At 61.0% G+C, this 16,500-nt stretch overlaps 1 protein-coding gene across 5 annotated transcripts in view; it reads left to right on the top strand.

Annotated features, from left to right (window-relative positions):
* The first annotated feature begins 113 nt into the window (after positions 1-113).
* The window catches only part of KIF19 (kinesin family member 19), a 26,564-nt gene continuing 10,177 nt past the window's right edge, over positions 114-16,500 (top strand). Inside the window, exons 1-7 of one of the 5 annotated variants that reach the window (XM_025467887.2) lie at positions 114-272; positions 2,107-2,187; positions 12,957-13,067; positions 13,725-13,812; positions 14,127-14,263; positions 15,389-15,514; positions 16,025-16,219. In XM_025467887.2, coding sequence (XP_025323672.1) covers positions 234-272; positions 2,107-2,187; positions 12,957-13,067; positions 13,725-13,812; positions 14,127-14,263; positions 15,389-15,514; positions 16,025-16,219 — 777 coding nt within the window. In that variant the 5' untranslated portion in view covers positions 114-233. The other 4 variants (XM_025467890.3, XM_025467886.1, XM_025467889.1 and 1 more) reach the window with 4 other exon arrangements.

The following is a 16,500-nucleotide window of genomic DNA, read 5'->3' as shown; positions in this document are numbered from 1 at the left end:
CCCGGCGGAGGCGGCCCACTGTCGGCTGCAGCGCGGGGGGCGGGGGCGCAGGGGCGGGAGGCGCCGTCGGGGCCCTCCCCTTGCCCCGCCCCCGGTCGGCGCCCTTGGCCGCGGGCGCGTTGTTGGTTTCGGGTTGTCAGGCAGCGGCGGTGCAGCCGGGCTGCCAGGGACCCGCGGCGGGCGGCTCGGCCATGCCCGCTGTCGCCGCCTGAGCCCCTCCACCCGCCGCAAGCATGAAGGACAGCGGGGACTCCAAGGACCAGCAGCTCATGGTGAGACCCCGACGACCTCCTCCTCGCCCCCATCCATAGCCCTGACCCGGCACAGTCACAGCAGCCCTGTGTCTCGAGGGTGGGGGTGCAGGAGGGAGCTGGAGGGGGGGAGACTGTCCAGAGCAACTTTCCCCAAGTCCTGGATGCCAAGAAGGAAGGTATCACAGCCGTCCTGCTGATGCCTGAAGGCAGCCGGGCTCCAACCCCACACTCCCCCTTTACACCTTCCCACCAGGGGACCCCCCCAAACCCCAAAGCTTGAGCAGAGGGGTCTCTGGGGCGAGATTGCTCTCTGATCTAGAAAAGCCAGGGGGAAAAAAAAAATAGAAAAGCCAGGGGCAGCGACGGAGAGCGGGAGTTTCCCCTAGCCCTGTGGGGTCTGGAGCTTAAAGGGGTTGGGAATCAGAGGTGGGCAGACAGGACCCCCCCCACCTCCCAGGTGCTGGAGCTGCTGGCATGGGGTTGAGAGAGGCTGGTTACTGGGCTGCAGCCCAGATGCTGTCCAGTATTTCAGAGAAGTGTGGAAGCAACCAAGACGCACCGCCTCCCTGAGCCCTGGGGGCTGGGGCAGATGAGGTGTGAGTGAGGGTCTCCGGAGCAAGTAGCGACTGAATAACAGACCCCTGGCGGTGCCTGGACGGCTCAGTCAGTTAAACATCTGACTCTTGCTCTCAGTCCAGGTCTTGAATTTGGGGTTGTGAGTTCAAGTCCCGTGTTGGGCTCCATGCTGGGTGTGGAATCTACTTAAAAAAAAAAAAAAAAAAGACAGACTCCCGATTATCAGCAGTGCCATGTCAAAGCATCGAGGGGGAGGCTCAGTGACCCCAAGGTCACTGCCCCTCCCCTCCCTCACCCTGGGGTGGCCCATACCCTAACTCCCAAGGCCTTGGAAGGGAGGACCGTGTCACCAGCAGGTGGGTGACAATCCAACTGCAGGATAATGCCACCCCCAGACACCCTGCCTCTACAGGGTAAATTTATGGCTCCAAAGAGGAGTTTGACCGCAGCCCCAAGAAAGCCCCAGGCTCTGGAATATTCTCTCTGGCAGTTTAGAATGTGCCTCTTGAAAATGGCTGCCTTGGCCTGCATGGCCTCCATCCCCCCGGGGCAGGGATGGAGGATCCTCCTCTCCCACTCATGGGGTGTGGGGTTTGGCCAAGGAGGCCGCCGGTAAAGATGATCTAGCAGACAGCAGAGGTCCCTTGGAGGGTGATGTTCTTACTTGGCGTGAGGTTCCATCAGGATACCCAGCAGGCATTTCCCCTTGGCCGGCAGAAGAAATGCACCCCCTTGTTCTCTGGGTCTCATCCTGAGACGCATGCACAGGATGAAGACCCACCAGCTCTTACTGGCTGGAGAGTGGGGAGAGGAGGGAGCACCCCCATGGTGCTGTGCTGGGTAGGAACGCGGTCACGGGTTGTAAGGACATCAAGGTGAAGCTCCGTGGGCCCAGCCTCAGCCCCGGCCCACCACCAACCGGGGCTGCTCCAGTGCCCAGGCTCCAGGTTCAAAGCCCTGGGGAGCTGCAGGTGCTTTATTTGGGCGTGTGACTGATGCAGGCTGGAGGAGCAGTCAGCTCTCTCCCCTGGGGCCTGGGCTCCTGGGGAAATTCAGAGGCTCACACGGTGCCCACCTGCCGTGGACCCTCCCCTCCTCCCCACCCGGGTGGTGGCCTTGAACCACTGTGTTTTCCTTAAGACCAAGGGGGCCTGGGATGGCCGCACAGGGGAGTACCCAGGGGGCTTGCCCAGGGGAATCCCGGGGTCCTCTCGTCCCTCCATCTGCCCCGCCCGGCCCTCTCCTTCTAATCTCGGGGATGTGCCTTCCCTCCTAGGTGGCACTCCGGGTCCGGCCCATCAGCGTGGCAGAGCTGGAGGAAGGAGCCACGCTCATCGCCCATAAAGTGGACGAGCAGGTATCCGGGGCTGTGGCTGGGAGCTGAAAGGGCAGGGCAGAGGTCTGCTCACACCTGGCAGGGCAGGCACCTGCTCACCGGGTGGGGCAGGAGGGTCCCCTGTGGCTTGCAGCATCACCCTTCCTCCATCCACTGAACCCTTAGTTGTGTCATTGATGACACTGTCAAGAAAACCAGGGTTCTTCTTCCAGGAAGCCTTCCCAGATTGATCCAAGGAGAGCTGAAAGCTTCCCTAGTGTGTGTGGTGGAGGGAGGGCCTGGGCTCCCCAATCCAGCCATAAAAATTTCACATACCTTCCATGGGCCCGACGTGGTCTAGAGCTCAAGCCTACACCCGGTTCATGTTTTGCAAAGACTGTTTGTGTTTCGTGAAGTCTTTGGATATCTGGTTGTTCTCCTGGTCCTCATGTCGCTGTGATGAGGTGGGCAGGGCGAGTCCCACGTCCGTCTGCACAGGAGGCAAATCTTTACCAAGTACCCACAACACACTGGGGCAGCGCTCAGAGCTGGAAACCACAGAGAGCAGAAAAGACCCTGCCCTTCCTCCGGTACCTTAGGGTCCCATACAGGGCGACAAAATGCTAATCAAAGAATTAACCCCAAAGAGGCCGGTGGAGAAATGCATGTGTGGTCCTGGGCCAGGACCCAGAGGTCATTGACGCAGAGGTCAGAGGTCGGGGAGGGCTCCCTCAGGAGATGGTGCTCGAGGCAAAGCAGGAGAGGCAAAGGGTACTTTGGACGTGCGTGAAGGGAGACCTTTCAGCCAGAGGCCATAGCACGTGCAAAGGCAAAGGGTGACAGCAAAGGCCGGTGTGGCTCAAGCAGGAGAGAGAGGGCCAACGGGGGACGTGGCAGGGGCCAGACGGCGCACTCTTAGACCACGGCCCGGAGGTCTGTTTGGGTAAGCAGGTGAGGGTGCAGGTGCCGGGGTGGGGGTGGGCACAGAGGTGGGGACGGCTCGGCGGCTGCTGCTGCTGGTTTCTCCTGACTGTCGGGGCTCATCGAGATGCCAGGATATCCTGGCGAGTCAGAGAAGTCCAGCGGCACTGCGCCGTACAGCGAAGGGCCCGAGTGGGCACCTGCTGGGCCCGGCGGGCTGGACTCAGGAAGCCCAAGGGCCGTGAGACGTGAGCTGGAGGCAGGCCAGCCAGCCTGCATGCCCGCCTGCCTCTGGGCTCCCCTAAGGACGGGTGCCCACCCCTGCCTCTTCTTTCAGCTCCGATGGGCACAGCAGAGCCCGGGCTCACCAGCCTCCTGATTTCCTCTTCTGGCCACTTTTTTTTGAAAGTTTTTTTTTTTTTTTTTTTTTATGAGAGATAGAGATTGTGAGAGAGAAAGGAGGAGGAGGAGGAGAGGGAGAGGGACAAGCAGACTATGTGCTGAGCACAGAGCCTGATGGGGGGCTCAATCTCGGACCCTGAGATCAGGGCCTGAGCCGAAACCAAGAGTTGGCTCCCTTAATGGACAGAGCCGCTCAGGTGCCCCTCCTCTGTTCACTCTTGGGAAAGGGTAGCCTTCCTCAGAGACCTCGGAGAAAGCAGGGGGTGGCTGGGAGGACCCTGTCTGGCTCCTGCGTAGGCCTGGCTGGAGGAGGGTGAGTACACCTGACTGGTGTGGGGTAGGTCCTGTCACTGCCAGCCGTGTGGCCTTGGGCAGGTTGCTTCTAGGAGCCTCACCCGCCTCATCTGCCGCCGTAAGGACCTCTCTAGAAGGTCTTTGTAGGTTACTGCCTGCTTGGTGCTTCCCTGGTACCTGGTACCCAGTAGGAGTTAATAGCTGTGAGTGGACAGCATCAATTAGCGGCCGAATTCTCCCCAGAGCTGCTGGGTTGGCCCACGAGAAGGAGGAAGGAGGAAGAAACCTCCTTCCAGGCAGGGGCCACTCCCTGTTTGTCCAACTTGTCCCCCAGAATATCAGGTCCTCGGGGCTGGGACAATGATGGTTCTCTTTCTGGGCTGCTCCTGGCTCCCGGCCGGAGTGGGGGCTGATGGATATTAACTGGCGTTGATGGAAGCACTCTCTAGGGCGCAGCCCATTGTGTGCCCACACACGCCACACACTGGCTCCTTTCTGTCCTTGTGAACAGAGAGGGAGGGTCCCGCCCAATCAGGCCAAGCAGTATCTCTAAGAAGGTTCTGGGCTGGGCAGTCCTAACAGGGCTTCTCCTTTGTCAGCTTAGAGATGCAGGGAGGCTCCTCTGAGCAGTATGGGCTCGAGGCTGTCAGCACAGACTCCGGGGCCTGTAGAGAAAGCTCTGGGCTTCTGGCCTCAAGCGCCTCCTGTCCCCACGGGGTTCGAAGAGGGCTTGCCTGGCCTGTGTTTTTGGAATAGCCACAGCACGTGGCAGGCTGGGAACCTCCTAAAACCCTGCCATCCCTCCACTGACAAATAGGGCCCTGGAAAGCAGGAGGGGGACACAGGGGTCCGAGAGGCCAGAGGGAGGGCCCACTTGCCTTGCCTTCCTCTCTGACCCCGTTTCCCACCCCCAGGCTTCTGTCCTTCTCCGGTGACCCCCACAGTGTGTCTGCAGGCCTGACCCTCCCAGCCTGTGTCTCCAACCCTGGGGGGGTTTCAGGGATGCAGGCTCCGTTGCCTTCGCTGACCGAGTAGCGCTGTTCCTTCCACCTGAGGTCTGGACCCTGGAGGGCCAATGGGGGGACCTTGGGAGCATCCCCAGGACACCATGGCCACAGAATCTCTTCCTAGCCAAGATGCAGGAGGGCCCAAGCGGCCTCATGGTGCCCTGCATGTGTGGCTGGGATGAAGAGTTGCCCCGTACCCACCGCTTTCCATTGCTCTCTTACTCATGACCACCTTGGTCCATGTGGCTCAGTGCCACAGAGGAGCTCCCCAACCCAGATTCTTCTAGCCTGGGATTCTGGGCTCTGCCTCCCCTCTGTGTTGGGTGAGTTACCTTTCCCTGGATGTTGCCGTCGCAGACCTGGGGGTGAGAGGAGCCGCTGAGCAGAGCAGCCCGGGGGCCACTGTCAGTCCTGGTGGTCAGCAGAGAGCCATGCTGCCAAGGCCCACCCATCGTGGGTTCGCAGTGGGTTCTGAGTCGAGAAAGGTGGACCGACTTGGCTTGGGCCACCATGAGGGGTCCTAGGACAGCCTCCCTCAGAGCTAGGCATTGTTCTGGAGATGCTCAGGTTGTAGCAACAAGGCTCTGCAGAGGTGGACACTCCCACAGGCAAAGTGTGCTCCGGGGATAGGAGGCCAGTGTGCCTGGATTCTGGGGAGGCTGGAGTGAGGGTGGAGATTCGTAAAGGGGATGGTCTGGGGGCCTTGGCAGGCTTGTGGTCTTAGGGTCCCCCTTGCAATCCAGCACCAGAATCATAAGACCTTCGGAGGTTTTTGTGGGCTAATGTATGCACAGTGCTTCCAAGCGCCTGGCACACAGTAGGGGTCTAATAGATGGTAGTTTATGTAAGGGCTGAAATACGGGATGGCTTCCAGCCTAGAGGTAAGTGACACTTGGCCCGCCTCCTGTGTCAGAGCTCTCACCCCAACGGTCCCCAAATGGTCACCTCCCCACCCATGTGTTCCTGGAAGACTGTCGGTAGGAGCTCGGTCTTCTACTAGTACCTGAGCGGGGCTGGACCCTGACCCCAGACCCCTCGGGGATCCCATCGACGACCGCGAAGAGAGAGCAGGTGCAAGCCGAGAGGCTGCTGGGGCCCACAAGATCCCGGGTAGGAGAAGCTCTACATCCTCCCTCCCGCTCCCCACCTCCAACCTAGCCCACAGCCTGCTGGCCCTCCTCCCTGCCTTCCAGGTGGTTTGCCTACAGGATTTAAGTCACCGACAATATGTGTAATCCCCTAATTAGCCTTTGTCTCCTCCAAGTCCCACTGTCACCCCTGGGCTCCTGGGGTCCTGTCCGAGGAGCCACGCCCAGGCCCTCAGGTCCTGGCCAGCCTCCAGCCTCTTTGTCCTGGTTGGAAGACTGGGCATTAAGAATCTGCCCCGCTCTGCCCGAGAGCTTTGGGAGGCTTACAGGAGATCATGGCAGGAAGAGCCCAGCCACAGGCACAGCTCCTGCGAAAGAGAAAGAAAGTGTAGGGTGACAGATGCCAAGGGTCACACATGGGTGCTGTGGGGGGCGCCCACCTTCAGCCCCCTTCCCTACCCACCCACCCTCCGGGTGCTTCTCGGCCCTGTTGCCCCAAAGAGCTAAGCCTGGCAGGGAGTGACTGGGAAGGGATCTGAGGGTTCTCTACCATGTGCCCCCCCACCAACCCTCTCCCCAACCATCTCCCCGGCCTCTCCCTGCCCCAGCCAACCACTCGTCTACTTTCCATCTTTATGCATCCGCCGATTCTGGACGCTTCATTAAATGGAATCTTGCACTCTGTGGTCCTTAGTGTTTGGCTCCGTCACTGAACATCACGTTTTCAAGGGTGGCCCCCATTCCCCACTCCCCAGTGTCGGCACTTCCTTCCTTTTTGAGGCTGGATGACATCCCAGGGGATGGATGCACCACATTTTGTTGGCCCCTCATCAGGTGATGGGTGTTCGGGTTGTTTCCCACTTCTTGGCCGTTGGGAATAAGGCTGCCAGGATGTAGGATCCTCACACCTAGTGACTGGATGGGTGCGAGGCAGGTGCTAGGTCAAGAAGCAGCTGCATGCGGCTGCTTCCCCAGAGACGCTGATTCAGTGACTCTGGGCAGTGCCTGGGGGTCGGCCTCTTGCATGGTCCCTGGGGGACTCCAATGGAGGTGTTTGCAAGCCATGCCGGATGCAGCCCTATCTACACCCTCGAGGTGAGGCCTCCCCTCATCCTGGGCCTCAGGGCCCCCAGAGTCCTGTAGGCAGGTGGGGGCCTGGGCAGGTGTGGCTCTGTGCTGAGCAGCCAGCTGGGCCTTGGTGGCTTTATGAGCTCGGCGGGCTCCCCTCCCATCCTTTCTGCCTAGCCTGAAGGGGACAGCCTTCTTGGGTTCAAAGTCTCCATTCTTGAGAGCGCTCCCAGGATGGTACCTTTACAACTAGAAACCCGACCAGCAACAAATTCTCCTTCTTAAAGAAACAGCAAACAAAAATCCAGAAGCAGCCTCACAAGGGCGCTACCCACCTGGAGTCAGCTTTAGTCTTGCCCTGGCATGTTTACACCCTGAGAATAACGGGGCTGCTTGCCGGGCTCCCTGGACTGGAGCTGGAATCTCCCAGACTGGGGCCTTCCCAGAGTCTGCCTCTCAGCTGGGGCTTCCTGAGTAGGCTGGTTGTGTTGGTGTGAGCTCTTCTCTCAAGGCGATGGCCCTGTCGGCCCTCCCCAACTTCTAACTGGAAAGAACTTGAGGCCCAGAGAGGTGATGTCGTCTCCGCAAGGTCCCCCAGCAGTGTTGACCCCCAAACCCGATTTATGGCACCCCTTTCCTTGGAGATCTTCACTGCCAGTCTCAAAGGCTTGAGGAGGAATGATGTAGGTCAGAGGTTTTCAGTGTCGGGGCGGGGCGGGGGGGGTGCTGATTCTTGCCCTCCAGGGGACATTTGGCTATGCCATGGCTGGGAGGAAGTTGTGTTACTGGCACCTGATGGCCAGTGATGCTGCTACGCGGCCTGCAGTGCACAGGACAGGTCCCCTAAGAGCGAGCCTGTCCCGAGTGTCAGTAGTGCCAGGACTGAGCAACCCTGGCCTGTGTCTCACCACCTGGAGGCCGGGAAGAAGCCAATTAAAACTGCAACGCTGAGCAGAGCGCAGGCAGCTTAGTGGCGCGTAGCGGGAAGAACTCGTGTTACGCTTTGTCCGAGGTATTTCTCACCTAGGAGATGCTGGGGAGGAGCCCCGTCTACACGGGGACAGAGTTTCCACACATCCGCCCGCTAGCCCGAGGCCCCGTCCTGCCCCATGGATCTTGGGCTTCCAGGCTCAATGTCTGGAACCGTGGAAAGGGCAAAATCTGACCTGAATTAAGAGCAGGTCTGAGAGGGAGGCAAGGGGGCCTCTGCTGAGCCCGGAAGCCTGGAACTTGGGGCAATTTGGGGAGCAGAGCCCGCCTTCCCGCTCCTGGCCCTCTCGCCAGCGTTGGGAGGCCCCTGTGGACGCTGTGTGATCCATGTCCCCCCGGAGCCTCCCAGGGGCAGGCGGCCAGCCTGCCATGGGCGGGAAAGAGGATGACCCGGGGATGGTGAAGGTGAGGGCCACCTCAGGGCTGAGGGAGGGGCCAGGTTCCGACAGACCGCGCCCCCCTCCCTGCAGCGGGTGAGGCTGCCTTGGGTAATGGTACACTTTGCAAGACCAAAATAACGAAATACCACAGACGAAACGACTTTAACCACAGAAATCGATTCTCCTACCATCCTGGAGGCCAGAAAGCCCAAAGGGTTGGCTCCTTCTGAGGGCCCCGAGGGGAGGATGCGTCCAGGCCTCCCTGCTCGGCTGGCAGACGGCCGTCTTGTCCCTGTGTCCCTTCAGGTCCTCTTCCCGCGACACGTGTCTGTGTCCAAACTCGGCCTTTCCAGAAGGACAGCGGTCGTACTGGGTTTAGGGCCCCCGCTACTCCAGTGTGACCTCATCTTAACCAGTTACATCTGCAGTGACCCCGTCTCCAAATAAAGTCACGTTCTGAGGTTCTGAGGGGTTAGGACTTCAACGTTTGAATCTGGGGAGGCCACAGTTCAACGCATAGCGGGTGGGCATTCGCCCAGCCAGGCTGCTTTTGCTCCGCTCCTTCACTCGGGAGGCAGGGGTGGTGGGTGGCCTGGTGCTCGGGGGAGCCCGGATCCTGGGACCAGCTCTGAGCTTGGCAGTGCAGCTTTGGGATATCAGCAATCCGATTCCCCATCACAGCGGAGGGATGCTGGGAGTGTCCGGGAAAATGTGTGCAAAGCACTTAGCACTGCGCCCGGCACACACAGAGCTCCCCCAAAGGCGGCTTTATTCAGCAAACATTCCTCAGGCATACGCTGGGCGCCGGCCAGGGTGACATTTAGGGGGTGCGTTGGAGGCTGCACAGGGAACAGCACGTGGCTCGCCTCTATGGCCATCTTGGGCTCATGCTCTGGAGATCCCGTGAGTGAGGACAGGAGGGAAGGCCCTGAGCGCTCCCCCAAACCCTGCATGTCTCACAAGAACCCCCTTGAGATTTCTGAGCCGAGAACCGATGCCCACAGCCTGCCTCTCACCCCATGGCCTTGCTCACGCTTTTCTCTAGAATGTTCCCCTCCCCTCCCGTCTCTCTGCCAAGGCCTGCTGATCCTTTAAGACTCCGTGCTGGCACCACCTCTTCCAGGAAGCCTTCCTGTAGCCGTAAGGCAGGATCAGTGGCCCTCCCTACACTCTGCCTCCTGTCGAGTCAGCCACGGGGACACCACCTCTCCCTTACTGCCTGGTATACACAGGGCCCCCCTGCCCTGCGCGCCCTGTGCGGCTCTCTGGGGCGGCAGCCCGGAGCTCCCCCTCCCCAGCCCTCCGCGGCTCAGCTCCAGTTCACCTGGCCGAGGGGCACAGGGACTCCGTTGTATGGCCGAGTGGACAGGGATGGGGGTGATGCTCGGGAGGGGGGGGCGTGGGCTGGGGACCAGGCAGATGGAGACCCAGACAAAGACCTCTTTAAGAGGGGTCACGGCAGCTGTGCTGACAATGTACTGATTCAGGAGCCTGGACTGCAAAGGAACCAAATGTCCGGGGTGCCTTGAACTCGGCAGTGCCCAGAGGCTGTTGGAAGGTGATCGGTGGGTGATGAGCATCTGTGCATGCTGCTCACCTCCCCCCTGCACCGCAGACCCCCAGAGGGTGCCCCTCGGCCGGCCGGCCCTCCCCGCGGCAGCAGGAGCGCTGGCGCCTCAGGGGTGAGAGCTGGCTCGGCTGGTCAGGTTCCTGCTGCACCCCACTGGGACCCATGCCAGGGGACTTGTAGGCGGCTCTGTCTTCATTGGGGTCTGAAACTTGATCAGAGCTTATGCTGTTGGCTTTGGGGCCTGAGACGGGAACCGGATCCTGGAGGAGGCTGGCAGGGCATTGGGGCTGAAGCCCTGAGGAGGTGGCTGGGGACAGGTGGGCACTCCACGTGACAGTGTGGGACCGGACGCCCTGCACTCACCTCCCTGTGGCCACCCAGCCTCTGGCAAGCTGCGAGCGGGCCAAGTCAGCGACCTCATTCTTTCCCTGCACAAAACCCCTGCCCAGCCCATCTGGAGCTTTACCCCACACCCCACCCCTGCCACCTGGTCTACCTGAAATTACCTGGTTGGATGAGACTTCTAGGTGAAACTCTCGAGGCTGGGCCTCCTGGGGGGGATGCCTTACCCACTCTGTCCTCCGTCCTCCATGAGAATCCCCGGAGAGGGCCCTGCTGGGATCCCCAGAGTCAGACCAGTCTACGCGCAGTGAGCACAGGTGTGTACCTACTGCCAGCATCCAGGTAGTGAAGGGGCAGGGAGTTGACATCAACACACACCTAGGTGCTGTGAGGAGTCTGGTGGGAGTCCCAAGCTGTGGCCCTTCCAGGACGGGACCTTCTAAATCCTGGCACTCGAAGGGGCTGCCTCCAGAGGGACCCACTGTGGATCTCCCAAAGGTATGGAGCCGGGCTGGCCTCCAGGCTGGCCTCCTGCTACCTCACTGTCAGCCCGTCTGTCTCTCGGGGTGATTGCCCCTCATGCCTTGTCTGTTCTCAAGCCCTTTTCAGGGCTGTCACCGGCCTAGGATGGGAGCTCTGTCATGGTCTGTGCAACCTAGGATGGCACTAGGACAGCCCATCCTCCTCAGTGCCTGTCCTCTGTTGGGACTCAGTTTGCCTCTTTGGTCAGCATCTCATCACCAGAGTCACATTAGGTAGGGCTGGTGGGCATAGTGGGTGCTGAGGCCTCACTTGGCAGGGGGACACCCTTCCACCACGACACCCCACCCTGCAAGGCCCCCGAGGGAGCAGAAGGAGCATTGAGAGGTTCACAATGGTGGGGAGGGAGCCCAGGAGCCAGGCTTCCAGGGCTCCAGTCCTGGCCCCACCATTCCTTAACTATGTGACTTTGGGCCCCAGTGTCACCATCTGAGAGTAATAATTACGAATTCATGTGAAAGCGGTGGGTGAAGATGAGCTATTGTTATTACGTGCCAGGAGGAGGGGCTGAGTGTGAAGGTGCCCACTCCCTCCCTCTTTACCACCCAGTGGGAACTGGGAGCGGAGGGCGCCTGCGACCACCATCGGCCCCAGAGCACAGCCGGGACTTGTTTTGCCCTCACTGTCCAGCATGAGCCTGAGTGCTCCTGAACACAGAACTGCCTCTCAGGCGGCACCCCAAGGAGGTGTGGGGTGCCCGAGGAGGACAGGGACCCAACCTGGCAGCTCAGCTCCCCAGGGAACTCAGGCAGGCCCAGAGCCCGTGGCATCCCGGTGGCCCCCTCCTCAGTGAGGGGGGGGCTGTGTCACCTGCATCATCCCCGCTGTCCCTCCTCACATCCCCTTGAATGAAGACCCTTGGGCACTTAGCATATGCCCCGTGCTGTGCCCACACACGCCACACACATCATCTCATGGGCTCGCCATAGCCCTGCAGGCCTGTCTGGCGGAGGAAGAGACCCAGGCCCAGGCAGTTAAAGTGCCCACTCAAGGCCACTCTGCTAACAAGGGTAGCATGGGCATGCGGACCTTGCCCTGACTTACTCTCCCACCTTGTCCTAAATGCCCCCTGGCTCCAGCCCTCCCACGCATCTTTGAATGTCTTCTGGCATTTCGTGAGTCTGGGCAGTCTCTCTCTCCTCCTTCCCCAGGCCAAGAACCTCTGGCCAAGACTCAGCCTCCTTCCTCCGCTCCTTCCCTCAGAGTCCAAGACTGGGCTTAGCACACGCAGGACACCCAGGTCAAGGGAAGGGCAGAGTGGAGCTGGGTGTGGAGCAGGCTTGGAGATTGTTCTGGAAAATAGGTCCCTTGATTACCTTGGAGCAGAGGAGGAGCCTGGTGAGGTCCCTTGTGTATCCTCCCAGCGCCCCCCACCCCCACATGCATACAGAGAGCATAGATGCCCCTACCTGGCAGGGAGGGGAGCCCAGGGATGGCCAACCTGTAGCATCATCCTAGCTTCCAACCCTGAGCCCCTCCTCCCACCCCCAGCTCAGGCTCAAGGCTGCAGGGACCATTGATAAGTCAACCCAAGCCTCCCTCTCTGACACCAGTGGACAGTCCCCAAGCCCAGCGTGCTTTCCTTGCCCCCGTCACCCAGCAGTCAGTGGCTCTTTGCTCCACCCCTGGGTCTCCCTGCTGACTGAGGGCAGGGTGCAGAGGGGTGAGGCAGGGAGGGTCTCAGGTGCCGCACAGAAGTGGGGAAGGGGCTGCAGGCTTTGAACCCAGATCCCGGGTTTTGAGTCCTGGTTCCCCCACCTGCTGGTACGTGAGCTTAGACAAGTGACTTCTCTGGGTCCCATGTCCTCATCTGTAGATGGGAATGATTATGGGCCTCACCACCTGGCCTTGGAGCGGGGGGTTGAGCAAGTCTATGTGTCCAAAGTGCTTAAAGCAGGTCCCGACACACACAATAAATATGTAATAAATGGAAGCCATTGTTGCTGTTCCTCCCCCTTCAGTAGAGGTACGTGGGCGTGGTGTCACAATTAGAGGAAGGGCCGCTCAGGTCCCTCATGGCCCTCTCAGCATCCTTGGGGCAATGTTAGGTGTTAGGAGGCTTCTCCTTGGGGCATCCAGAGCCAGGCACCCAGATCAGACACCCAGGAGCCGATGGGGCAAGGCTGGGCTTGGGCTCGGGAACCTATGACCTCAATGTGAGCCCATGGCTCCCTGGTGACAGCCAGAGGCCCCTCGGGGCCTTTTGCAGATGGTGGTTCTCATGGACCCGATGGAGGACCCTGACGACATCCTGCGGGCACACCGTTCCCGGGAGAAGTCCTACCTGTTTGACGTGGCCTTTGACTTCACTGCCACCCAGGTGAGGGAGGGTCTGGGCCTAGGGACATACAGGAGCCTCTCTCCAACCTTTGTCCTCCCTCCCATCCCCCCCACCCAGGACGGAGCCTGCAGGGGACCTGCCACTGACCCTCAGCCTTCCCTCCACTGCTTGCTCTCTGGCTTCCCACTCTCCCGGGGCCTCATGCATGCAAATGTGCCTGTACCTGCATGGCTTGAGCCCAGCCTCCTGCACCAACACATCTGAGTCGGTGTGCGGAAGCCACCCTACGTGGGCACCCACCTGCCACACCCCCGGGCTGGCCCCCACGGGAGCTGGAGGAGGGCGCGTGAAGCCCATCTGGTGCAGGGAGCAGAGACTCGGGGAAGCTGACACCCTCCCAGGGACCCCTGTCTTGGCCATCTGGGGGATGCTCCCAGGAGCAGATGTAATGCGTCGTCGGGGCAGGGAGGGGTAGGGAGCAGGTGTCTCAGGTGTCCTGAGCTCTTTCTCAGGCTGGTGTCCCCCATGGGGCGAAAGCAGAGACCCCCAGCCTCCACTCCCCGCCCCTGCTTCTCCTCGGGCTGAGAGCCCCAGAAACAGAAGCTGCCCGAGCTGGGGCCCAGGACGCGCCAGTTGGTATGCGAGCTCTGCCCTGCCTGTACCCCGGGCCCCTGACGGGTCTGCTCTTCCCGGCAGGAGATGGTGTATCAGGCCACTACCAAGAGCCTCATCGACGGCGTCATCTCAGGCTACAATGCCACTGTCTTTGCTTATGGCCCCACAGGTGAGGGAGGGGCCCAGCCCGTGGGACAAGACTGCATGCCCCATCCGTCCCCTGGAGGACCAAGCCCCCTTGGCCTCCATCAGGGAACTACTCTGGCCCCAGCTGAGGTTGGGGAATCAAGGATTGTGCTGATCCAAATGCCCACAGGGCCCTCTGACCCCAGAGGCCCCTTCCCCAGTCAAGAACGCCAGCCTCCCCACCCCCTGCCTCCCTGGCCATTTTCGGGGAGTTCCCAGGTTTGCCAGGAGCCCCTGTCCAGCAAAGCCGCGCTTCCGACCCCCACCCTGCTCACCCACCACCTTGTTCTGCCCCAGGCTGTGGGAAAACCTACACCATGCTGGGCACAGACCACGAGCCTGGCATCTACGTTCGGACCCTCAATGACCTCTTCCGTGCCATTGAGGAGACCAGCAACGACATGGAGTATGAGGTGTCCATGTCCTACCTGGAGGTGAGCCCTCCCCTGACCGCAGCTTAGGCAAGAGGCCCCTCGGACAGCCACACGCATGTCGGCCCCACTCTGCAAAAATCTGAGGTCCAGAGAGGTTACACCACTAGGCCAACATCAGCCAGTGAGCGAGGGGGCAGGGATTCAAACTCAGGATCCTAGAGCTTGAAAGCCAAGCCCTGAAAAAAATAAAATAAAATAATAAAATAATGAAATAAAATAATAAAATAAAATAAAATAAAATAAAATAAAATAAAATAAAATAAAATAAAATAAGAAAGCCAAGCCCTAGCCATCATGCCACACGTCAAAGTAGCCTCGACCCTAAGCAAAGCGTTCAGCCACCCTCCCAGATGGCTTAGCCCCTCGCCATCACCAAGGGCCCCTTCCCCAAACAGTGTGAGCCCTGCCACGCCATCTCCAGGCACCATGTGCATGGGGACAGGTGAGACCCACATACCCGGGAAGGCCGGAACCTGCCGGCCTTTATACCGGCCACAGCCCCCAGCGCCCAGCCGAGGGAGAGCCACCACCCTGCAGCCAGGGGACAGTGTGCAGGGGACAGAAGAAGCAGACACGCCAGGGGGCTGCACTCCGACTGGCTCCTGGCTGCCCCGACTCCCTCCTGGGTGACAGCTCAGGAAGGGCAGGGAAGCGTTGCAGCCTCAGCCAGCAGGCGTTGACTCAGCCAGCAAGATGCACCTGCGGGGGGGGGGGGGGGGGGGGGGGGGGGGGGGGGGTGCACGGAGAAGTAACGGAAGGGTTGCCTAGCAACAAGCAGGGCTGGCCATTGGTCAGGTCCCCCTCTTCTGCTCAGCTCCGGGCCTGCCAGCAAAGGGGATCCCACCTGGTCCTGAAGCTTCCTGAATCCTGGGTTCTGGCCGCCCAGGGTTTCCCTGTGGATGCTAAAGGCCCCTGACCCCCCAGCCCATAGAAAGGACGGGGTCTTTGTCCTTAACCAGAGTTTCTCTGGGAGGAGCCCGGAGCTCCCAGGCTGGGGCTCAGAATGTGGCAGCGCCTGTCCCCTTCTCGCTCAAGATGGATGGGGATTTGGTCCCTGTCTGGACCTCCAGCCCTTAGGCTCCTGGTGACACCTGTCCCCCGCCTCTCCCCCGGCCGCCCCCTCAGATCTACAATGAGATGATCCGGGACCTGCTGAACCCCGCCCTGGGGTACCTAGAGCTGAGAGAGGACTCCAAAGGGGTGATCCAGGTGGCTGGGATCACCGAGGTCTCCACTATCAATGCCAAAGAGGCAAGTCTTGTGCAGCCAGCGGAGCAGTGGAGAGGGACATTCTGCCCTGTGGGGCAGGAGGGGACAGAGGACTGCAGCCAGGGAGTCGCTACCCCCTCAGCTGGGACAGGGGCCCAGGCAGGGGCTGGGGCAGGGGCTGGGGCTGGGGCTGGGGCTGGGGCAGGGGCCGGGGCAGGGGGAAGGGCAGGGGCAGGGGCCAGGGGAGGGGCAGAGGCGGGGGCAAGGGCAGGGGCCATGGGAGGGACTGGGACGGGGCCAGAAGGGGGGGAGGTTGAGGCCAGGGTGGGGGCTGAGGCTGGGGCGGGGGGGCTGGAGCAGGGGCAGGGGCAGACACAGAGGATCCCGCCCCGAAGCCCCCTGCCCCTGTGCCCCCGCTGCGCTGACCCCAGGGCGGGCCGTAATAGGCAACCAGCCTCCAGACTGACCCACCCCAGCCTCCAAGATGCAGGGCGCGGGGGCAACCCCGTGGTCCCCCAACAGTGCTGTCCTCCCCACCCACTGCGCACCCAGATCATGCAGCTGCTCATGAAGGGGAACCGGCAAAGGACCCAGGAGCCCACGGCTGCCAACCAGACGTCCTCTCGCTCCCACGCCGTGCTCCAGGTGGCTGTGCGCCAGCGCAGCCGGGTCAAGAACGTTCTGCAGGAGGTGCGGCAGGGCCGCCTGTTCATGATTGACCTGGCGGGCTCTGAACGTGCCTCCCAGGTGAGGTCAGCTCCCCCCGGACTGGGGAGAATGTTCTGGGGGGCTGGGGAGAGGGCAGGGGTGCTGACCTCCTTGCTCCCCAGGGATCGGCAGGAAGCCATCCTGGCGGGGGGGAGCCTGGTAAGGGACTGAGGAGTGTCACAGAGGAACAGGAGGGGAAGGGGGTATCCCCACTGTTTGTAGGATAGGGCAGGGGATGAGGAGGGTTTCTCCAGGAAGGAGACTGGCGGCCCTGGAGGAAGGTCAGCGGGAATGGGGGTGCGTGGGCCCAGATGAGGAGT

This window comes from Canis lupus, chromosome 9, assembly GCF_003254725.2.
Source record: "Canis lupus dingo isolate Sandy chromosome 9, ASM325472v2, whole genome shotgun sequence".
In the NCBI taxonomy this organism is placed as follows: Eukaryota; Metazoa; Chordata; class Mammalia; order Carnivora; family Canidae; genus Canis; species Canis lupus.
This window is presented reverse-complemented; position numbering and strand designations above follow the sequence as displayed.